Source organism: Myotis yumanensis, unplaced genomic scaffold, assembly GCF_028538775.1.
Source record: "Myotis yumanensis isolate MYYU_CA2020_CCGP unplaced genomic scaffold, mMyoYum1.0.hap1 SCAF_17, whole genome shotgun sequence".
Taxonomy (NCBI): Eukaryota; Metazoa; Chordata; class Mammalia; order Chiroptera; family Vespertilionidae; genus Myotis; species Myotis yumanensis.
This window is the reverse complement of record NW_027223768.1, coordinates 42,663,463-42,686,905: the sequence shown is the minus strand read 5'-3', so window position 1 is coordinate 42,686,905 and position 23,443 is coordinate 42,663,463. Positions and strand designations below refer to the sequence as shown.

Here is a 23,443-nt window from a genome sequence, read left to right as displayed (position 1 = left end):
AGAACCGAACAGTACACCGCCCTCCATCACACAAACCAGAACAACGGAACCAAACCCAACTCCAGGGCTCGGCGGGGCCGCACTAGCGTCCCGCCCGCACCTGGAACCTGCCCGTGAGACAAAGGCAGCGCCCGGCCGGGGTCCCTGCGACCCGGCGCCGGCAGGGGGAGTCCCGGGCCGGGCCGCCGGGGGGCGCTCCTGCTCCGCTGACGCGCGGGGCGGGGCCTCGGCGCAGGTGGGAGGAGCCTCGGCGCGGGGCGGGGCCTTGGCGCAGGTGGGAGGGGCCTCGGCGGCCGGAGGAGGAGCGGCCCGCGCTGAGCCGGCGTCTCCGTGACAGGCGCCCTCGCCGCCGCCGCCTTTTCTTCCCGGTCCCGGCCGCCCGCCCGCCCGCTCCCGCCGCCGCCCGCTCCCGCCCGGCCTCCTCGCGGCAGGAACTGCGGCCCAGCCCGCCCGGTGCCGCGCGGGCCCCGCGCCCAGCCGCCCCTGCGCGGCCCCGCAGCTCCCGCGGGCACCATGCCCAGCAAGACCAAGTACAACCTTGTGGACGACGGGCACGACCTGCGGATCCCCCTGCACAACGAGGACGCCTTCCAGCACGGCATCTGCTTCGAGGCCAAGGTAGGGCCGGGCCGCCGGGACCTGGGGGGCCGCCGGGGCCTCTGCTAGCGGGGCCCCCTCTCTGTGGAAGCCGCGGCTCCTGCCCAGGATCGGGGAGCCCCGCAAAGTTTGAGCGGTACTGCTGCCCCTCCCTGCAGACCTCCCCTCCCCCTCCCCTCTGCAGACCCCCCTCCCCCCTGCAGACCATCCTCCCCCTGCAGACCCCCTCCCCTTCTCTTCCCTTCCTTCCTCTCCTCTCCCCTCCCCTCCCTCTCCCCTCCTCCCCTCCCCTTCTCTTCCCTCCCCCCTCCCCCCTCCCCCCTGCAAGACCCCTGTCCTCACTGGCCCATAACTGATGAAGTTACTTCCCAGACCCTCACCCTGAGGAGGGCACCCTGGTGGGTGAGCACAGCCTGGACCCCGTCCTTGGCGTCGGTGTAGGGAAGCCCTGGTGTTACTCACCTGCGGATCCGGGGGGGAGGGCTTTCAGGAAGGTCTTCCTCGGGGGCCGCCGTCTGCGCCTCATGAGGACAGTGACACCCGTGGGGCAGGTCAGGCCCCAGGCCCAGCTCTCAGGCACCTCCCAGGTGCCTGGTTTGCAAGACGCCTTTGCAAGTGCCAGCGCTGAGGGGGCAGGGGGAGGACACCCCTCTGCTGGTTTTGTGGCACAATGTTAAGTGTCAGCAGCTGGCAGGGACCCATGCGGGTGGAGAAGTTAGGGGATGACTGGAGTTCCCAGGCTGGCCAGAGCCCCCACCTGCCCTTGGGGAGGGGTGGGAGCCTCAGCTCGGCCCCTCAGCTGTGAATGCCCCTCCCCGCCCCGGCCGCCGCCATGGTGTGCTTCTCAACGAGGAGTCTGGTTTCTGAAATCACAGCTGGGGTTCCTTTGCCCAGCACCTGGGGCCCCTCCGGGAAAGCTGGTATTGTCCACGTGGAGGGAGCCACTCGGCATCCCCTCTGCCCGTCAGGACCGTGGAGATGCAGGAGTCGCGTCTCGCTAAGGATCAGACCGTCCGGTGGCTGTCTCCTTGTGAGAGCGGCTCTGGCCCGTGCAGGCAGCTGTGCTGAGGCCTCTCGGAGGCGTGGGGATGGGAATCGGCCTCGTTTGCCCTGAGTAACCTTCCCCCAACATCGTGGCTGTCGCAGGGACCCCGGCCGGGCCTCCAGCCTGCGCGGAAGGCAGAGCTGCATCCCTGTGGGGCTGGGCCAGAGCGGCCGCAGCCGAGATCTTATCTCGCTTCTCTCGAGTAGGTCTGGTCGGTCTAAGGAGGGACATGTGGGTTAATTTTTGTCCAGGCCTTTGCCTTGGTGAGCAGGTTTTTTAAATTTTAAAGTATGAGTTTCCAACAGTGTCATGACTTACTTTTCTTGGACAAACGTAAACTGGGAGCTTGGCGTTTGTCTTGTTTGGTTCACTAGTGCTCCATTTTGCAAGAATGGGGTAAGAAGAGAGATAAAGTTTAAAATGTTTTTAAGCCTTTTTGTTCTTTTCTCACAGTCTCTGCATTTGATCTCAAAACCTAACATGCATAAGAGTCACCAGACGAAGGTCTGTCTCTTGGCACCCCCAGTTCTAATTTGGTGGATCCTGGGGCGCCCAGGACTGTGGGCGTTAATGAGCACGCCACTTGATTCGCTGCAGGTGGTTGAGACCAGACTGGGAAGCACTGGGCTTGAGGCTTGGCTCCAACTTGTTGGGCCTTGCCCTCCCTCCCCTGGCGTCTTTTCTGGGGGTGTCTGGGGGTGTGCTGTAGTTCCTGTGGTGACTTCCTGGGCTCCCTCCCAGTGGAGCTCCATCAGGGGGTCAGGGCTGGGCTCCCACAAAGCCCCGGGCAGGGGGCGCAGCTCTCCTTTCAGCAGGACGGGGTGGAGGGGAAGGGCAGGCTGACTTTGAGGGCTGGGTCCTAATTCCCAGCTTCAATCCTTGATCCTGGACCCTGCGTATTCAAACTGTCAGCCAAGACCCAGCAGAAGCTGCTGTGCCCCGTGCCCCTGGTGAGTGGGCCGGGCTGTCCCCACCCTCCTCAGGGCGTCTGTGGACCCACAGTCACCCCGACTTCAGGGTTAAGAGCCTCGCTTGCTTTGGAAAAGCACCGGCTGTAAAATGGAAATGCGTTGCTGCTGCCAGGCCAGGTCCCCTTGGCGAGCGCCAGGCCCTCCCCCCAGGGCTGGCAGGCTGGCAGCAGCAAGCAGAGGCGTGACTGGCGGGTGCTGCGGCTTCCAGGCTCCGAGGGGCTGGAGGGCTGTGGCCGGGTGAAGGGCATGGGGTCAGGTTCTGGGCAGGTCACTAAACCCCGTGTTTAATGAAGCAGAATCCCAGGTGCTTTGCACCTGCAGAGCTTCACGCAGTCCTCGCTGCTTCCCTCGCGGTGAGGTCCTCTTGTCTTGGAAGCCAGGCTGCGGGCTCGGGCGTGCTTCCCCCAAGTGCATGGCCACCCCGGAATCGAAACCTGGAGCTTTGACTTTGGACTCCCCGCCCATGGCTCACTGAGATGGGCTGGGCGCTGAGTGCGGGGCTGGTCCCAGCGCCCCTTGGCTGGGAGCTGCCCCTGAGGGACGCTGCCTGGGCTCCCTGACCTGGTGGGGGGTGTGGCCCTCGGTGCCTGCCTCTGCCTCTCCCAGGGCCCCTTCCTGGTGGCCATGCCATCAGCTGACTCTCACCTCGGGGAGGACACCTAACGGTGCCGCCACCAGGCTCAGCAGAGTGTCAGCAACAGCTGTGCCTCCATCGGAGGGGGCTTGGGTTTGCGCGGGACTTTCACACAGGAAGACTTTTCGTCAGTGGAACAGGACTATTCCTGTTATCTGCCTTTTTTAGATGAAAAAAAAGGGGCTGGGAAAGATGGACTTGGCCGGAGCCACAGACCTGATGCCGAAGTGATGGTCACAGCTGGTTAGTGGCGAGCCTGTGCTGCTCCGGCGTGGCCTCGTTGCTCCTCACGCGGCAGCACCGCCCTGGCCTGGGCCCTCTGGCCGACCTCGCGCCCACAGCGCTCCCGGCCAGCCCGGCACGGGCACTGCCTGCAGGGACAGGCCGCAGGGTGCAGGTTGTCAGGGGAAAGCACCTTAGCTCACCTGGCACAGCCTCCTCGTGGTACCGTGAGGAGGGTGAGGTCCCCAGGGTAGGTCATGGGCACAAGGTCACATGGCTGGACCAGCACAGGGCAGGGCTCCTCCTGGCTCCCTGGCTTCAGGCGGGCTGTTATCTGCGGCTGCTTCACAAGCTGCCTCCAGACCCAGTGGCCCTGAACGGCATCTGTTCAATTTGCCGGCGACTCGTGGTCGGGAATTCAGGCGGGGCTGGGCTGGTCTTCGGTCTCAGGCACTGCTGACGGGGTCATCCACTGGCCGCACTTGGCTGTGGCGGGGCTGGTCCACGTGCTGCCCTTGCCACTGGGTCCTCAGGCTTCCTCACGGCACAGTGCCCCTTCACTTGGCAGCTGGCTTTCAGAGGGAGTGTTTGGAGCAGCGATGACCTCCAGGTGACCCAGGGTCCTGTTGGTCACAGCAGGCCATTGGCCAGCCCAGGTTCCAGGGCAGGAGAAGTGGACGCCGAGTCTTGATGGGGAATGTCAAGCTCCCACTGCGAGAGAGCGGGTGGGTGAGTGGTAGGGCGAAGCGGGCTTTAGGTCACCGAGTGCCACCAAGTTATGCTCTTCCCTCTGGGTCACTGCGTCCCTGGAGGACCTATCTCAGCTGCTGAGCATGACCTCCCATCAGGTCCAGGCGGCCTGCAGCCTGAGAGCAGCAGGTGTTGGCCGTCTGAAAGCACCCACGGCCACTGAGGGGCGTGTCACACTGTTGGGGACCTTCTGAAGGCCTCCACTTTATCTTATACACTTCTGCTGTTAATTTTCCTGAAATATACTTGTCATTCTCCTACTCAAAACACTAGAAGATCCAAATTCTTAGTGTGAGATTCAGGGTCTCTGTTTGAACACTCCCCCTAACCACCGGTGCTTCAGTCCCAGGGAGTGCTCAGCGCCCCCTCCCGCCATCTCCCACTGCTGCCCAGGCCGTCCACATGTCCGGGGAGGTGACGTCTCCAGTCCCTCCTCTGTGTCGAAGGGACCGACAGACCTGCTCTGGCTTAGAGCTGCCTGCCCGTCTGATTTCACCCCTACTGCCACGTCCGGGTCCCTGTCGCTTTGCCCCTCTCTTCTGTGGTGCTGAGTGCTGTTCTTGCATATAGAAATGTGAATGAATGAATGAATGTAACTTCCAAGATTCTCCCTACGAGGACTGCCAGGGCCCTCCTGTGTTGCCCGGGGGGGAGGTGCCTCAGCTCCAGGCTCCTCCCTGCGCCTCCCTGGCTTTAGGCCTGCACTGCTCAGGCCCCCAGGACCTGAGGGACTCCCCTGGGATCCGGGAGGCACCCACTCCCATCTCAATGACACCTACTTCCAAAGGCAGAGCCAGGAAGCATTTTTCCTGCATTAAATGGAATTCTAGTGTTGGACATGCAATGCAATTAGAACCTTTGGTTAATGGAACATGTGGCCAATTTAGGAGTAGATAGTTGCCATGTATTAGTAAAAATATATTTTTGACCTGTTGTGTTCTCATTAATGAATTGACACCTTTCGCCCCCTAATTTATTGCTTCATTTCTTTTAATCTGCTGTGTTATAGTTTTTATGGCATGAATATGGTTGACAGCACAGCGTAGCATGGATCTGGGAGCTAAACTGTCTGGGTTCAAGTCCCACTGTGCTCATTTGCTGCATGGCCTTAGCGAGTGACTTAAAGCTCTCATTCGCATCCCGCCTGGGAACAGAGGACACGCCTGTCCCAGCTGCGGCGGGCGAGGGAGCCACGCGTGAGAGTGCCCCGCACAGCGCCTGGCCCAGAGCCGGCTGTGCACGTCGCTATTGTTAGTCCCGTGATTCGTGGTTTAAGTTCCCATCTTGGAGCCATGACGCTCTGCTCTGTGAGTCAGAGGCCCACTAGTGTCCGTAGGTCCTCGGTGACGCCGGAGGTCCGTTCCTCCGGCGATTAACCCCCCTACATAAGCACCTACGTCACTCACATGGAGCACATACACAGCAGTAATGAAGCGAGACAGAAAAAACCTTAAAAGAAAGATAACAATTCCTGACCTTTACGTGTGGTAAATAAATAATAAAAAACATAATGCACATATGCACATACGTCCAAATGACAGAACTTTTTTTTAAATAAATAAATGGGAGATGGCGACGTAACCACGAAATGATGTGCGTCTGTGCGTCGAGTCCGACGTAACCCAAGGACTGCATTGTCTCCACGTTACATTATCTCCACTGTCTGCATTATCTCCTGGGTAAACATCTGGCCGTAGACTTACTCCGATTCCTAAAGTAGCAAATCAGACAGTGTGACTACTGTGTGGGCTTAAAATAGCTGCCAGGCTCCTTGGGAGGAATAAGAAGGGGAACGGCGTCTGGTGCGGCCGTCCCCCTTGTTCCAGCCCTCCCGTCCCTGTCAGGGTCACTCCACAGCATCTCAGTGCGCTGCGTTGTCGCTCTCCACCCTCCTCTGAATTTCTTGGGTAAATATTTCTTTAAGCAGAAGGAGTCTTGCGTCGCGGGATTAATGAAGATTTGTGATGCATCCATTTCCCTTTTCAGTTTTTATATCAGCATCGTGTCTCCTTCTGAGCAGGGCAGCAGCTGGCTCTCAGCACCACGTGCCAGGGCCCTGCCAGCAAGCCCTGCGCCCGGAGTGAACCCACTCCTCCCGCTGGGAGGGACCAGCGCTTCCTGCTGCATTGCAGTGAGACGCACATCTCACTCCCTCGCGGTCCATCCATCGGGAGAACCCGGGACAGTGCTACCGCCCGTGGGTTCCGGAAGCTGCGGTGCTTCCAGGGCTGTGGACACGATCCGCCTCGACCGGGTGAGACCTGAGCTCCCACCGAGGGCCGGCAGGAAGGGGGCCTTGCTCCAGGGCGCCCTGTGCCCAGGGAGTGCCCTGGGGGCAGGCTGTCGCTTGCTTGCAGAGTCACCGCGTGTCTGCTGCTCCTCCCAGCCGGCTCTGCCTGTGCACGGGCTGGTCTGGACTACCAGCTCCTGCAGGCCAGCCCCCGGCCTGCCTGTGCTGTCCACACCGCAGAGCGCGGACCCTGCAGGCGCGGCGCTGAGAAAACTCTCGCTGTGCTCTGGGCACCACGCCAAGCTCCGCCCTCCCACGGCTGTGAGTGAGGTGCTCTGCTCGGAGCCTCACCGACGGGAAGCTGCTGCGTGGAACGGCGGGGTGACTGGCACATTGACGGGTGCACAGGCCCCAGTCAGCCCTGGCCGCGTGGGGGCACTCGCAGGAACGGCTGGGCAGTGCCTTTTGAGAGACGGCACTCACCACGTGTTAGCGATTTGACCTTGGCAGTGGCCCATGAGGAGGGGTCCCCGTTTTGCAGACAAGGAGACTGAGGCCCGTCGTTCTAGGTTGTGTGGGATGGGCACAGGGTCTATTCAAGGCGGTGGCCTCAGCCCCTCCCATCGCGGTCACGCCTGGACCCAGGCGCTGCCGCCTGTTCTAAGGGGCCGCAGACCGGCTGCATCGTGCTGGGCCGCCTGGATGGTCTCTGGATGGGATGAGGCATCAGATTCAGCAGCAGGGACTGGGCGGGAGAGGCTTCGACACACTGCTTCCTAAAGGGGCTGTTCCTGGCTGGCTCCCGCCCACCCCTCCTGCCCATGCACCCCACCCCCACCCCCAGGCCCTCTCCCTGGCCTCCCAGCCCCTGGCTCAGAGTCCTCCTCTGGAGGGAAGCCAGCCCCAGCGCCGGGGTCGCCGTGGTCGGGCCTTCTTTCCGAGCGGACGCCCTTCCCTTGCTAATGTGGCCTCTTTGTGTGGGAAGCGGTTCTCACGTGAAAGCATTTTCTTTTTCTGACCAAGGAAGATGACTGTCTCCCTGGGCTGAGTGACAGTGAGTGTCCACTTGCCCCCTGCCCTTCCCGCAGACACACGGGACTCACGTGCTCCATTCCCGCCGCCCGCAGGCCTGCGCCAGTCCTGCCCTTACACTCGGCAGCCGTCGCACCCCATGCCCTCGGCACCCAGATCTAAATATGGTCAAAACTTTCATTTTAACTACAATTGAAACTATCTTTTGCTTCAAGGTCATTTAAACGCAGCCTTTTCCTTCTGCAGGTCAGGAATCTTGCAGCACCTCAAATAAGGGGTCCCCGCAACTTCCTGTGACCTGCGGAGCCGCTGCTCTCGCACCGGGGCCCTCAGAGCCCTGGGCACTGAAGGGTGCGGCGCCCAGCCGGCCAGGGGACGGGCTCTGGCCCCGGTTGGAGAGCCGCGGTGGGAGGGCCTCGGGCTTGACCGCGGCTGGCGCTGTGGCCGTGTGTTTCGTGAAGCTGATGTAGAGGCCTGGCCGGCGCTCTCGGCGTGTGGGTGTCTTTTCTCCTTCAGGGTGACGTTCTCCTGGTTCCTGGAAGGGTGGGTGCTTGCACCGTTTTGGGTGCTATGTTAGGAGACTCTGGATCTTAAGTCTCGGTCTTAGGTAGACCCTCCCCAGTGAGCTGGGCGGGGCCGGGGTAGCTGCCCACTGCCATTGGTGGGGTGGGTCTGGATGATTTATGGGCCTCAGCTGACCCCACTGTTGGGGGGCAGACGTGTGTCCTGTGGCTCACGTGGGCTCTTCCTCGTCGCTGCTGGGCCGCCTCTGACACCAGCCAGGAGGTGGGTGCCTTGTGGCCAGGGAGGGAGGCTGTCCCCTGCCCCACTCAGCCTGCTGTGACTCCCCAGGAAGAAGGGGGGCATCCCCACCGCCTGGCGAGGACCGCGTCTGGTGGAGTGGCTGCCCAGGGACGGGGCAGGACACGCTGCTTTCTCTGGCTTTCGGCTGAAGTTAGAGCTGCCATTTGTGAGTTTCTGCCCTGCGAGGTCGCCCTTCCCGGGCCTCCGGCTGGAGGAAGCAGGCTATTCTGCAGACGTGTGTGTCTGTGTCTGCTGGCGTCTCTGGGTCGCGGCTTCTCCAGCAATCAGCCTGGGGTCTGGAGAAAACCCAGGGGACTCAACGGCCATGCGGTCCCTAGGGTGCTGGGGTCTTGGCGTCTGCCGCCTTCTCTCCGTCTGTCAGTCTTCTTACGCGTGTTCTGTACACAAAGCCTGGAGGTTCTGGTTGTTGCCACCAGGAGGAATGGGGAGAAGCGTGTCTACTCCATCTTTCTTCAAACGGTGTTCACGCGTTGCTTTATTATGACCCAGTGATTCCATTTCTGAGAATTTATCTGAAGAAATCAAAAAACTAATTCAAAAGAATGCATGCACCCCATGTTCATAACAGCGCAATTTACAATAGTCAAGATCTGGAAGCAGCCCAAGTGCCCATCAGTAGACGAGTGGATGAAAATGCTGTGGTCCGGTTACACCAGGGACTACTATGCCGCTGTCAAAAGGAGGAAACGTGTACCACTTGAGGCAGCACAGAGGGACCTGGAGAGCATTATGCTAAGTGAATAAGTCAGTCAGAGAAAGACAAGTGTCACATGATCTCACTGGCGTGGAATCTAATGAACAAACTGAACTAGCAGCCGACTCAGAGAGCAGGCAGACAGCTCTGGAGGGGGAGGGCTTGGGGGGTATGTTGAGCGGGGGAGGGAGGTGTTGGGGGTGTGTAAAGGGATTGAGCAAAACAGGAAAGAAAAGAGAGAACTCCTGGGCCTGAACAACAGTGTGGTGATGGGGGGGAGGGGGTGGAAGAGGGCTAGAGGGAATAAATAAATGGTGATGGGAAAAATAAAATAAATGTTAAAAACATTAGATGGGTTTTTCCAACTGTAAAAAAACAAACAAAAAACCTCCCTGGTGGTTCTCCTCAACTCAGGGAGCAGTGTGAGGGGCTCGGTGGGAACAGGGCCAGGCGAGCCCGGGTCGGTGGGCAGAGCAGGGGTGGCGCTCCCACATGGCGGCCTCACGAGCCGCACCGCCGGCTCCCTCATCAGTGCTCGTCACCGAACGCCCCTGCCCGGCGTGCCCAGGAGTTTCCGCTCACACAGCCGCTCTGCGGCCGCCTTCTGTTCCCTGATGTTCCAGGTGCACCGGTTAACAATGCGGATTTTTTTCAATTGATGGAGTTATGCATATGCTGATATATATGCAATTTGATATGTATGCTATTTTGTTGTATTGACAGCAAGCTTCAAAACTTCATATGTCAAATTTTCTGAAGATGTTAACATCATAGATATTTTTACACTTAAAAATGTCGAATTTCGTGCCAAAAAAAAAGCATTTGTGGGAACTTTTAATTCATTATTTTGAAGAAAAGTGCTGCTGAAAGCTTCAGGAAGCTTATGGTGAACATGCTCCATCTTATGACACTTGTGAACGCTGGTTTAAATGCTTTAAACGTGATGATTTCGATGTGAAAGACGAACTTCCAGGTCAACCGAAAAAGTTTGAAGACCAACAATTACAAGTATTATTGGATGAAGATGCATGTCAAACTCAAAAACAACTTGCAGGAAGATTAAATGTTGCTCAGCAAACAATTTCCGATCGTTTATAAGCAATGGGAAATATTTTAAAGGAAGGAAAATGGGTGCCACGTCAACTGAACAAAAGACAAATGGAAAACTGAAAAGTCATCAGTAAAATGTTGCTTCAACGGCATGAAAGAAAGTCTTTTTTGCTTCAAATTGTGACTGGCGATGAAAAGTGGATTTATTTTGAGAATCCCAAACGCACAAAATCATGGGTTGATCCAGGTCAACCATCAACATCGACTGCAAGGCCAAATCACTTCGGAAAGAAGACAATGCTCTGCGTTTGGTGGGATCAGGAAGGTGTGCTGTATTATGTGGTGTATTACCACTATTTAGTGTTTCTAAAACCAGGTGAAATGTTAATACTGATCGCTACCGACAACAAATAATCAATTTGAACCACGCTTTGATCGTGAAACGACCAGAACGGGCCAGAAGACATGACAAAGTAATTTAGCTTCATGATGACGCACCATCACACACTTCAAAACCAGTTAAAGACACGTTAAAAGATCTTGCCTGGGAAGTATGAACCCACCCGCCGTATTCACCAGACCTTGCTCCTTCAGATGACCACTTGTTCCGATCTAAGGCACACGCCCTTTCTGAACAGCACTTCAAAACGTACGAAGAAGTGGAAAATTGGGTCTCTGAATGGTTTGCCTCAAAACAAGAAAAGTTCTATTGGGACGGTATCCACAAATTACCTGAAAGATGGGGAAATGTGTAGCTAGCGATGGACATTACTTTGGATGAAACACTTTTGATGTTTCTCCTGAAATTGTTGTGTTTTCTTTGATTACAAAATCCGCATTATTAACCGGTACACCTGCTACGTTCCTCGTGCGGCTGTGCCTAGGGCAGTGCTTGCTTGGCGCTGTCGGCGCAGAGACGGGGCCAGACGGGCTCGGAGGGATCAGTCGAGCTGGGAGATGTGGCTACATGACGTGTTGAGCATAAATTGTGCGGGCGTTGTGCTGGGTGTGTTTAAACTTCCGTCTCCCTGCCACCTGCGCTGAGGGTGGTGAAGCTCAGGAGAAAGGATTGTCCGAGGCCACTCCAAGCCCCCTTCTGGGACGAGCTGGGGCCAGAGCCCGGCCTGTTTCTCCCGCTGGTGGCCCGCGTTCCCCTCTCAGCTGCCCGCAGGTGCTGGCTTCTCCAGGGCTGAGGCCAGGGGCCGAGTCGGGAGGGGCATGAGGGCGGGAAAGGCTGGTGCTGGCTGTGGTGGGAGAGGAGGTTATGTGGGGCTGTGGTTACAGCGTCAGGGAGCTAAGACAACCATCGCTGATGGAGAAGTGACGGAGGTAGGAAGGCCCGTCCCCCACGAGGCTTCACGGACCAGGCTGGAGAGTGGGACTTCTTCCTGGAAACAGTGGGAGAGAACACCGTGTGTCTCTAAGGCATGATATAGCGTGTATAGGAGGGCTATTTACTGTGCGTGCACAGGCATGATATAGCATGTATAGGAGGGGTACTTACTTTGTGTGCACAGGCATGATATAACATGTATAGGAGGGGTACTTACTGTGTGTGCACAGACATGATGTAATGTATAGGAGGGGCACTTACTGTGTGTGTGCACAGGCATGATATAACATGTATAGGAAGGGTACTTAGTTGTGTGCACAGGCATGATATAGCGTGTATAGGAGGGGTACTTACTGTGTGTGTGCACAGACATGATGTAATGTATAGGAGGGGTACTTACTGTGTGTGCACAGGCATGATATAATGTGTATAGGAAGAGTACTTACTGTGTGTGCACAGCAGGGGTACTTACTGTGTGTGTGCACAGACATGATGTAACGTATAGGAGGGGTACTTACTGTGTGTGACAGGCATGTTTCAGATACCCATTTACATGATACGTATGCACAAGGCTCCCGTCTAGGCGCGGGCTCTGAGCCGGACGGCGACGCTGCGTGGAAAGGGCCGAGGCGGCCGAGGCGCCGCATGCATGCTGTGTGGGCCGGCTGCTGGGGAGGAGGCACCGAAGTAGAAAACCCGAGGGTTAGTCTTCACTTCCAGGAACTCATGAGTGAGCCGCTGAAGCCCACAGACGCAGCTTAGGCGCCATCCCGGGCTGGCCAGGGGCCCTGCGCCCTCGGTGTCCGTCCGGGCCGCGCATCGCCAGGCCTTCCCACCTGGGTCCTGATGCCCCTGGAGCAGTGGGAGAGCTCACGCTGCCTAGGAGTGTAGGACGCGTGTTATTAGGCTGTTGAAGTTTGGCAAGTTAAGGTCTATTTAGCTAAAGTGGTGAGAATGAGGCTGTGTCCATATGGGCATTCTGTGAGGCGACAGAAGGGCTGAGTGGGCGCCACGGGGGCCATAAGAGCAGACCCTGGAGCGCTGGCGGTCAGCAGGCCAGGACCAGGGAGTCCCTGCCTCAGCCTCGCCTCTGCTGGGGAGTCGCCTGAAACAGGAGCACACCGGCGGGGTCCTGCCACTGCCACCGCGTGCTGGCCTCCGAGGCCGGCCGGTCAGGTGGGCCAGTAGGCAGCACTTCCTCTGCGTCCCTAGGAGTTCCATCCCTGCCCCCGGCCTCCCAGCAGTTCCTCCTGTCCTCACCCACCCCTGATGGGGCCTCTGCCTGGACAGCCTCCCGTGGCTCCGAGTGTGGTGGTCATGCCTTTGCCTCCCGGCCAGCCCCTCCCCAAGATGCTGACGGTTGCCATGGTGCGGCTAATTTTCCTTCGCTGACGGCGAGCAGCCTGCGGCCGCGAGCCGAGCACCGCACATCGACCCTGCCCTTGTCTCAGGAGGCCCAGCTCATCCAAGAGGAGTGTCTGCCCCATCTCCCCTCTGCGCTCCTCTCCCCTGAGCCTTGGTTTACCATCTCTGCCGTCTGTGCGCCTGGCTCGGAGCAGGCCCTAAGGGCGGCTGAGCTGTATTTGCTGCAGCTCCGACTGCTGCCCCGCACAGTGGCTGCTCGTGGGCCCAGCCGCAGGCTGTCGGCGAGGCCGTCCTTGGGGCCCCGGGTGTCAGGTGCCATGACGATGCCTTTAGTGGCTCTTCATTTCCTCCTTCCAGCAGCAGCTTGGCGTTGTTTTTCATTAACACGTGAGCACCATGTCAGTCACCGGTGACTCTATACTTTCCGTCCTATAAGACCTGTCGGAAGCACACGCTGCAGGCGCTGACTCCTCTGTGGAGGGAGAGGCTGGCAGCATTGCCTGCGCCGTGGGGCAAGCGGTCACCCTCACCTCCGGGTGGCCTGTTGCTCTGTGCTCACAGGGAGGCCTGGAGTGTGGGGGACGGTGCAGGGCAGGTGCTCCGCCAGCCCACCCTCTGCTGGGCCACAGCAGCCCGGGGCGAGCCACTTCGGCCGTGCTGTGGTCTCCGCAGGAGGAGGGAGGAGCTGCCAGAGCCTGAACCTCGGGGAACATTCTCCCCCGGCTCCTGCAGACCAGCCCCCCCCACCAGGGGAGTCTCATCCCAGCTGCTGACGCCCGCACTGCTGGCCGATGAGACGAGCGGGGAACTGCAGGACGCCTGCCTCACGCCTGGGCATGTGGAGGAGGGACTGCTCTCCCTGAGCCGCCAGGACGTTGCTCGAGTGTAACTGCACAAAAGCAGAACTTCCTCATTACTGCCTTCTGCTCTCAGATACGGACACCTTTTCCTGCTCCGTGGGAATAAAAAGAAAGTTTTGAAAAGTCTGTCATCCATTTGCCCTATTTCAGTGAAAATAAAAAGATGATACCCAAACTCTAGAAAAATGGCAGCAGTATAATGATTGGATCTGTGGCAATTCCTATAAAAAAATTAAACACTCGTGGACAACACCTGACAGGATTTGGTGAGCAGACATCCCCACCAGCCCCACACGCAGGTGGGGCCCCCAGCACCGTCGGCTGCGTGTTTCCATGGAGAAAACACCGGGCTCAGGACGGACCTGGAGGAGGAGCGCCAGAGGCTACCGCCCCAGGGGGCGTGGGGAGCAGGGGCCACGAGAGATGGGGTGCCGGCGGAAGGAGCCGGTTCCGGTTCAAGGGGCAGAGGGCACGGCCCGTTTTCCTAATTTAGGTGAAAACAACAGGGAATCGGGAAGGTAGAAATGCTGCTGAGCTGAGCGTCCTTTTAAAAACTCAGGGAAACAAGTTCACATACGAATTGCGAACAAGCATATCAAGGTCGACGCCATTGGCGTTGCCATAAGAGAAAGGACAGAGGCCCAATACCCTCTCCCGGGAGGGTGCGCGGCAAGAAACATGTCAGAGACAGACGGACCACAGGCACCGGGTAACATTTCGTAAATGAGCTACACTATTTAAGATGATGTAAAGCATGAAAGAGGAAATTAGAATTATGGAAATTCAGAAACAAAGTAACAGAATTCAGGAAAGACTCTAAATTATTTTAGAAGTAAAAACTAAACTAGAAGAAATACAGGAAAAAATAAACCTCATAAATGCCTGAAAAGTAGGGAAAGTTTTAAAATGAAAAAGAAATATAGCAAGAGACAAAAGGGATTCGAAAGTGACAAATATCGAAGACAGGCAAAGAAGAGATTCCATACGACGGAGGGGCTCTTGGCAAACCAAACCAGCCGGACGGGGGCCCACGACGCCTGTGTGGTGGGGAGAGCTTTGGCTTCCCTGGGGAAACGGTCCCATGTGGGTGGACGCCCCACACCTCTTGGCCTGTGGCCATTGCACATCCCACCAACCCCCATGGAGCGCCCCACCCCCTCCCTCCCTCTCGGGGGTTTGCACTGAAAGCCCAGGAAAGGGTTCTGGCCTGAAACCAGGCGTGTCCGCCTGGACCTTCTCATGACTGCCCTGGTGCGGGCTGCACGCTGAGTCACCACCCAGCCCAGGCGCCTGAACAAACTAAACTTCTGGGCATTGTGGGCCCTAGAAAGTAGGCAAGGCTGCCTGAGGAGAAGGCGCAGTGCAGGAGGCCCCCGCCCCCCAGCCCCCCCCTGCGGGGCCTGGGCCTGGCAGTGACGTCACAGCGGGACGACCACAGGGAACTAGGCTGTCAGAGGCCACTGTCAGAGCGGCTTTCTTGTCCTGCTTCCCTCACACCCACGCCTGTTTGCTTTTGCAGCCTCTCAGACGCTTTAATGACGGCGTGTGATCTTCAGGCCCTTTATTTGAGAGCTATTTTTGTCTCCAGCACCGGTAGGGGAGCTGGGACCAGCACTAAGGGTCACAGCATCCCTCGGCTGGTGGAAGGTGGTGTCCCTGGACTCCAGAGCCCCCACTGTTGCTGGCCCCTCGGAGCAGGCGCTCCCAGGGTGTGCCGAGATGGGAGAGGACTGGGCGCGGTCCCGTTGCCCGGGTGAGCACCCCCTGCGCTCTGGGCTGTGACCTGGGGCAGGACAGCAGCCGGCCAGGTCCTGGGTGCAGGTGCGGGCGGTGCCAGGCGGGTTCCTGGGGCCCCAGTGCAGGGCGGGTCCTGGCGGGCGTGTTGGTGGTGAGGGCACAGGTCTGCGAGGGCCTGGTCTCCCTTGTGCAGCACGCAGCCGCGTGGAAGAGACACTGGAACCTCCTGATGCGTAGCCACCTTCTGGGGTCTCTGGGACTTGGTTCTGCGGAGGCTGGGCGGCTTCCTCTGCAGCCCAGTGTTCTCTGAGGGTGAGAAGTCAGCAGGTGAACGTGCCGTCCGCCAGTTCATCTGTGGTCTCCCAGCCTCCTCCCAGCCGGTGGGTGGGTCCGCGGGCTGAGAGCAGAAACTGCGAGTGTGGGTGTGGCTGGGAGGGCATGGCCCTAGTGGCATCCCAGACACGGGTGGTCCCCTGAGCCTCTTCCTCCTGCTCATACTCCTGTGACTCTAACCTCCGCTGGGCTGTTTGTTCCGAAGACTCCGCTGCAGCGAGATGCTGGCTGTGCGTGCAGGGTCAGACACGGGGCTCCTGCTCACCATTCTTCCCTGCAGAGCTGGGGAGAGCGTTGGAGCCCCACCCCAGGCACGCCAGCCCGCTCCCCCCACAGTCTCGCTGATGGACGGCGGCTTCACGAAGGCCCGAGGAGCGTCTGAGCAGAGCTGCGGCCATCCCTGGCCTGCCCGCGCCGGGAGCCCTGGCCGGTCCTCGGACACTTCGAGGCCATCTCTGTCTTTCTTTTGACGTTACACGAGGCTCAGATGTTTGGTAGTTTAATATGGTAGGTTCATGTGTTCAGAGGTGGCACCTGGACTGTGGGCAGGGAGGACAGGCTGTTTCCCAGGGACATGGTATCGGGGCCGGTTAGAAGCCCCACCCCCGCATCCCTGTAACAGGACACTTTCCCCAGACCTTCCTTCCCACAGCATCCTGAGGGGTAGGTCTGTGGTCTTTGAGGGGAGCAGGTATTTCTTCAGCTTTGGAACAAGAGGCAGCCTTTGTTCCAATGTCTGAATCAAAGGGAAACGGTTTCATTGTTCAGTTACCGGCACTGTGTGAAGACGGATCTACACCGCAGCCCCAGGCAGCGGGCGGGGCGGGGAGTGCCCTGCGGGCAGCACTTCCAGGTCAAGGGCAGAACCTGGTCGTCAGGAAGCGCTGGCCTGCGCCCCCCCGGGCCAGGAGCTCATGTGCTGCGTTTTGCTGTTTGCATCGCCGGCCACCCGATCCCGAAGGTTCCCACGCGCCCTCGTGATCTGGTGGACGTGGGCGCAGGACTAGATGCGTGTGGCTTTGCTGCTGCCGCCTGCGTCTGACATGTGAGTGCCCACTTCTTGGGAGCGACTCATTTTAACGGATGAATTCTCGCCGGGAAACATGCCATGAATGCTCTTCCTCTGACAGGGAGGTAGGACTCTGGGCCTCGTGCCCATCCTTTCGCTTGAGGGGATGTCGGGGACCCCTGCTGCCCTTGCCAGGATGCTGGCCCCTCCTCCTGGCCTCTCAGGCCTGTGTGGGCATCTCCAGCTCCTGGACTAGATGGGGCTGGTGCCTGAACTCACCTTGGAGGCTGCAGCGAGAGGGCCCGTCCTACTGAGGGGCCCCTGGGAGCATCCTTCCAGCCCTTCTGGAAGGTTCTGTGCAGGGAAGGCTGCCTGTGGGGCACACGTGTGCGCGTGCATGTGGATACAGGCCTTAGCGGCCAGGGCCTCTCGCCACGAGGACTGACCGGCCCACGTGTCCCTTCTCGCCTCTGCTTTCCTTCCCCACACGAGTCAGGGCACCTTTCCCGTGCCTCCTGGGCCCACCCACCCTGCTGTCCTTCTCACTGTGTGTCGTCGGGAGGGACGGATGGGCGGTGCTCAGCGCTTGGTCTGGGTGCGCCTCTGACTTCGTTACGACAGCGTGCGCTCTGCGTGCATGGTCAGCCCTGCCTACGAGACCACCGTGTCTTGGTGGACGTATTAGCCGATTGCTATTTTCCCGTTGGCTCCATAGGTGCTGAGCGCTGCTGCATGTCCAGGCTGTGCAGGGGGCGGGGTTAAGCTGGGGGGTGTCCAGCCGGACCAGCCAGAGCTCTTGCTGGGCGATGCTGTGTTCTTTTGAGTCATGGACCCAAGAAACCTAGCGAGAGCTTCGGCCTCTCCGCCGCAAGCCGCGCATCAACAGGCTCTCGCGGGTCGCCTCGGGGGCCCGTGGGCCTGTGCGGAGGGTCACGGGTTCCTGGGACCCCAGCTGAGAGCCACTTGTCTTGATGTGACAAGTCCCTGACGAGCTGGCTGGTAACTCGTTGTCACCGGCATTTGGGGAGATAGAGATACTGGTAGCTGGACCCTCACGCGCTTCCTTTTTAAGAAAACCTAGAGCAGCGTCATCTCCCTGTGGTATCAGCCAGAGGAGGCAGCCGGCCGGGCGGGAGCTAGCTCTTCAGGTCGCTGGGAGGGAGAGCAGCGCGGTGGGTCTGTCTGAGGCCAGCCTCCCCGCAGCTGCAGTGGGCTTCGTCCCGCACTGTATTTCCATGCATCTGGGTGCTCTGGGCTTTTATTACTGTTGATGGTCTCCTGGCACATATTCAGTTCAATTGTTAGTCCGTCCACTCAAGAAGCTGCTCTTTGATTTCATTCTAACCATGAAATATTCGCTCCTGTACATACTTACAAAAAGTTCGTCATACCAGAAAAGAATATTCAACGTTATTTTCAATATTGACCGTTTTCTTCACCACCCAATATCCCTCAATGAAAACTCCTCAGAAAGTGTTTATATTCCAAACTGGAGTTATTTGTAACTCCTTTCTTTAAAAGGGGTAGATTTCCCATCTCCCATTATCTTTTTATTCTTTCTCTTTTCTCTTTTTTTACAACATAGACTGACTACCTGCTGTTTGTGAGGTGATTTAACTGATTCAACGTCACATACGAATTGTGAGGGAAACTTCGTTCTGCCTTCACCCCTTACCTCCCCGTATGACCTGAAGGAATCAGTTTACTCCGAAGACTCCTGAGCAGGCAGCCTGGGCTCCTGTCGGGTCGGCAGGTCCGCGGGGCCGCCTAGTCACTTAGGGGGGGCTCTGACCAGGCCATGGGCCTCTTTCCCAGTTGTAGGCGCCTCCTGTTCGGCTGGTCACCCCCGGCTTGATTTTGCCCTTCACTCTGTGTTGCGGCCAAAGGTGAACTGAGTTGGGGGCGGGCGGTGAAAGGATTAAGGAAAGACACACAAGAGAATGAAAGCTAGGTCTCGGTGGGACACTGCCTCCCTGATGAGGAGACAGCGCCAGCGCCCACAAGCCGTGTCTTTATTTTATAGCAGATGCCACGAGGCAAAGTAGGGGCGTGATCAAGTTGTTTACAGCATTCTCGTGAGTTTCAACCTCACTTAACTACATGCACCTGAACTCTATCACAAGGCATGTGGGGCCACGTGTTCGGACCATAGGTTCAGTCTTACTACCACAGCCGTTGGCTATGATTGTGCTGGGAGGGCCCTGCCCTCCAGCTGGGACTTGCACGTGGCAATGAGAGGACCCTGTCCTTTCATTAGTCCGAGGCTTGATCCTAGCCAAAACACCGTAGCCGCGCCCCATAACTCTGCCCAGGGCTGGTCAGATTGGAAGGAGCTGAATGGACCGGCTTTTGTGAATGTTCTCGTCATCTCATGTGGGTGGCGGGTCCCCCGCCGGGCCTTTGTCTGTGCTGTCCCTGTCCTGCAGCGTGTGCTGGCTGTCACCTGGCCATAGGCCTCTGCGGTCTGGCCTTCCTCAGAGACCTGCTGCGGCCATGATGCACGATAGCTGTTTCCCGGGCCGCCGCCCCTACCCAAGGCCGCCAAGGCCGCGGGCTCCGGCCAGCGGCCCTCATACTCAAGTGGCCCGCAGCACAGACCCCGCCTGCTCAGGCCCCGTCCCTGCCGCAAGCACATGCATGCTCTCCTGCGCCCGCCTCCTGCCTGCCGTGGCCTCTTTCCACGTCTGCTTCTGTTTGTCCAGCCGGCGCACCCAGACACGCCCTCTGGGCTGTCCCCGAGCTCTGCTGAGCGAGCAAAGTGCACAGTCCTTTCTGCAGACACACCCCTGCTGGCCCGCCCGAGGCCCGAGGCCCGAGGCCCGAGGCCCAGGGTGGGGAGGCACTTTCATCCACCTGCCTGTCGTTGGCGAGCCTCTGCTGGCCCAGGGCAGACACTCACTGCCCTAGAAACAATGCCTCCCAGCCCGGTCCTGCTCCGGCCCTGCAGCCTCCGTCCCCGTCATGCCCCACTGGCTCAGGGGCCTCACAGTGCAGCGGCACGGAATGCCACGCAGGCACTGCCTGTGATTGACGTGTGCTCCCTGTAGACATTCCAGATCCACTCCACAGGAACAAACGCACTCAACACATTCCTCGGGCAAAACAGATGCTCTCCTTGAGGGCTGAGCTGCTGTGGACGAGTTGTTCTAGGAAGACGCTGGGCTAGACCCTGCAGCTTTCTTCACGCTGTTCGTGTCCTGCAGCACAGAGCAGCAGCTGCTACGCCGGAGGCCTGGTCTAGGGGCTGCACAGCGGCGGTTGACGGCAGCGCTGGTCTCTTGCTGTAGGTCTGGCCCAGGGTGTCCGCAGGATTCGAACCCAGGTCTTCCTTCCATCCAGGCCACGGTGCTTGGTAACAGATGGGTGTTGAGTGAGTTTTTATTTCTCCAGCAGAATCAGTGGTGGTGCTTGGCACCTCGTGGGCACTTACTGCTCAGCAGCCGCGCTGCCGGGCGGAGGGTCCCCTTCCTGCTCTGCTTCTCAGGCGGCGCCACCTCCCGAGAGCAGGAGGGCGGCCGGGTGGTGTGCCGCCGCCTCTCTGGGCTGCGTCCGGTGCAGCGCTGTCCAGGGCGGGCGGTGGCCATCAGGGCCCCTTCTCACCGAGCAGGAGGAGGGTCTAGTCCACAGTCTTTGCCCGGGCTCCACGGTCAGCTTCCCGGGCCGTGCCACGCGGGTTCCATGAGTGAGCCCAGCACCTGCACACGCCCAGGTCGCCAAGGTTCTGCTCAGTGACCAGGGATGTAAAAAACGACCCTGCTTCTCAGGACTCATGCGGGGCCTCGCAGATGAAACTTTCCTTGATGGGGCCCAGGTGTGCATCTACAGATTTAGCCCCGTCCATCTCTCTGCAGATAAAGGGAATTGAGGCTTAGGAGAACCAGTTTGGGAGAAAGACTTAGTCGTGAGTGAAGCGGAAGTGCTGTCCTGATTTCTCAGGTGTTCTGCAGCCAGAGGGTTCTCTTCAGACCTCCGTGGGACCAGTGGGGTAGGGTGGGCGTGCATTTTGTATTTGATTGACTGATGCTTACTCTATGCTCAGTGTGTGGATGCAAGAGGCCTTGGTCGGAGGGGCTGGCTCTGAATGCAGATGCCTCCCTCAAAGGCTGCTGATTCTGACAGGGGAGGCACAGTAGGACGGTGGGTGCCCAGGAGACCTTAGGGTCTTCATGATAGCACTGTGACTTCTCATGGTGACAGACTGTAAGCAGGCTGACCCCGAGGACCGTGTCCCTGGGGGACACTTCCCTGGGAGGTGATTGATGTGACTTAGCTGCCGTCCAACCTCAGCAGAACAGCCCTTTCAGGGGCCTCCTGGGCGCCCTGGGCTCCATGTCAGGCCCCCGGGGTCCGGGCCTCGGCTTCCTCGCGCTGCTCTGTGCAACTGCAGGCGGTTGGGCTGTGTCCTCGAGTCTCACCGTGGAAATAGGCAACAATGCTGTCTGCTTGTACTGTGGGGTCATTACCGGAATCGGATGAGTAACGTGTGAAAATACTTTGAAAGCTGGCAGCTGCCCAATGTCGTCCTTTGTGACCACGGAGAAATTGAGTTTGGTGGCAGTGGCACGTGTGTGTCTAGTCACGCTGGCCCCAGGTGTGCGTGCAGGGTTGGCGGACACCTGATCACAGGCAGGGCTGTGGGAAGTGAAGGGCCATCCCTGGGAGGGGCAGGCTGTGCACCCTGATGGCCAGGTCCTGGGGGCAGCACTGCGAGCGCTGCTCCTTCAGTGGGAAGTGACGCTTGGGACTCGGGGAAAGTGAAGTGCCCTGGAGAGCAGGCGGTCACCCGTGGCTCCAGGCAGGGGACTTGCAGGACACCTCTGAGGGGAGACTGACTTCGGGGAGATTAGGGTGGACCGAGCAGTCGGTCCTTCTCTCTCCACCCCATCGGATCGGAGCCACGTGGCCTTGGGGGAGAGAAGCAGGAGCCTCAGGGTCATGGACACAGACTCGCCTTTGGGCAGAATCATCTGATTAGGTGAGAGCAGGGCCGTGGGTTCTTATTCAAACAGTTGTTCAGCGTCTCAGCTCGTGGAAGCCACTGGGGTCTGGTGGGTGAGGTGCTCTGAAGCAGACGCGGGAAGATGCTCCGAGGATGGGGGCCTGGACCGGAGCGTCACCTCCACACCGACCACCCTGGCCCTGCCCGCCTCTACTCCGACCACCCCGGCCCTGCTCACCTCCACACCGACTCCCCCGGCCCTGGTCGCCTCCACACGGACCATCCCGGCCCTGGTCGCCTCCACACGGACCACCCCGGCCATGCCACACCGACCCCCCCGGCCCTGGTCGCCTCCACACCGACCCCCCCCTCCCCCCGGCCCTGCCCACCTCCACACCGACCCCCCGGCCCTGCTCGCCTCCACACCGACCCCCCCCTCCCCCCGGCCCTGCCCACCTCCACACCGACCCCCCGGCCCTGCTCGCCTCCACATCGAACCCCCCCCCCCGGCCCTGCTCGTCTCCACACCGACTGCCCCGGGCCGCAAGCAGGTCCCAGACACCGTCCCGTGCAGCCTGCTTCCTGGCACAGGGCTCTCCTCTTGCCCGGGTTCCCGCTTTCCTGCCTGGGCGGCTCCTGTTTGCTCTGGCTGTTCTCTCTGCGCTGTGGCCTTTCCTGCATTTCCTCTGTGGCCTCCTTAGACTCGGCTCCAGATTGAAACGTTGATGTCAACAAGACCCAGTGATAGGAGTGGCCGGGATGTCATGATGTCACACGCTGGCCGAGACCCGGGGTCCCCAGCCTCAGCTCCGAGTTCAGCTCTGGCCACGGTTTGCCTCGACCTTCTCCAGCGTGCTCACTGCTGCCCAGTGACTCCGTGTTCTTGCCGCCTGAGCTTAGACACGGATAAACCGATTGCGAAGGCAGGGCCTTGCTCACTGGGTGCCCTGCATTTGTTAATTTCCTCACTTGCCACATAGACCTCTCGCTCCGGAACCTGGTCAGCTGCAGCCACGCTTCCTCGGAAAGAACCGATTCCGGCGGGCTCCACCCTCCTGCTCCCACTGGGCCAGAGCCGGCGGCCAGCTGTAGTTTTCCCTGAAAGTCTTTCATGGGGTCCTAGCATTCTCCCGGGTTATTGTTCTGAAAGTGCGATTTTGGAATAATCTCTCCCTTTTTGTAACCTGGCAGCAGTATAAGCTATTGGTGCTTATTCTTCTATCTCTTTTTGTGATAGATTAATCTGTTCAGTTTTAGCTTCTGGTGACGCATGTTATTAGCATTGCTGTGGCTGGTCTTTAGCATTCGGTTGGCTGTTACATAAACACCACCAAGGAGGTCTGTGGCCTCTGCCTGCACGGAGAAGGCGCGCCCCCCTCGTTCCCGAGTTTCCTCCGTTGCTCCCAGCTCCTCAGCCACAGGAAGCCCCGTCCGCAGGCTCCTCTCGTCTTATTCCTGTGGCTGGGAGTAGACGGCGTTCACCGAGGGAAGCGGAACAGAATCAGCCTGGCTCCTGCCCCGGGAGCTGAGGTCAGATGAGCTGGACAGAGAGGAGGGAAGGACGGAAAGACATTGTCAGAAAATTGTACCTATTCCAACAGGAGAGAAAATGAGTTCAGTTAATGAGTTAGGACACCTTCGGAATTCAATTAAATGGGATAAAGCACAGGTGACAGCTGTCAAGACAGCATTTGTGCTAATTAAACAACTCAGGAGTGAGTCATAGCAGGCACAGTGGCCATGCCAGTGGGGGAGGAGTGGGAGGGATGAAAGGTCAGAGGAAGTCGCCCTCTGATTGGCTGCATCTGATGTCTGCC

General features: G+C 58.9%; 1 protein-coding gene across 3 annotated transcripts in view; it reads left to right on the top strand.

Annotated features, from left to right (window-relative positions):
• Positions 1–390: 390 nt before the first annotated feature.
• Positions 391–23,443, top strand: part of LOC138995598 (carboxyl-terminal PDZ ligand of neuronal nitric oxide synthase protein-like) — a 134,527-nt gene continuing 111,474 nt past the window's right edge. The window contains exon 1 of one of the 3 annotated variants that reach the window (XM_070396163.1): positions 391–618. In XM_070396163.1, coding sequence (XP_070252264.1) covers positions 514–618 — 105 coding nt within the window. In that variant the 5' untranslated portion in view covers positions 391–513. The remainder of the gene's footprint in view (positions 619–23,443) is intronic. The other 2 variants (XM_070396161.1, XM_070396162.1) reach the window with 2 other exon arrangements.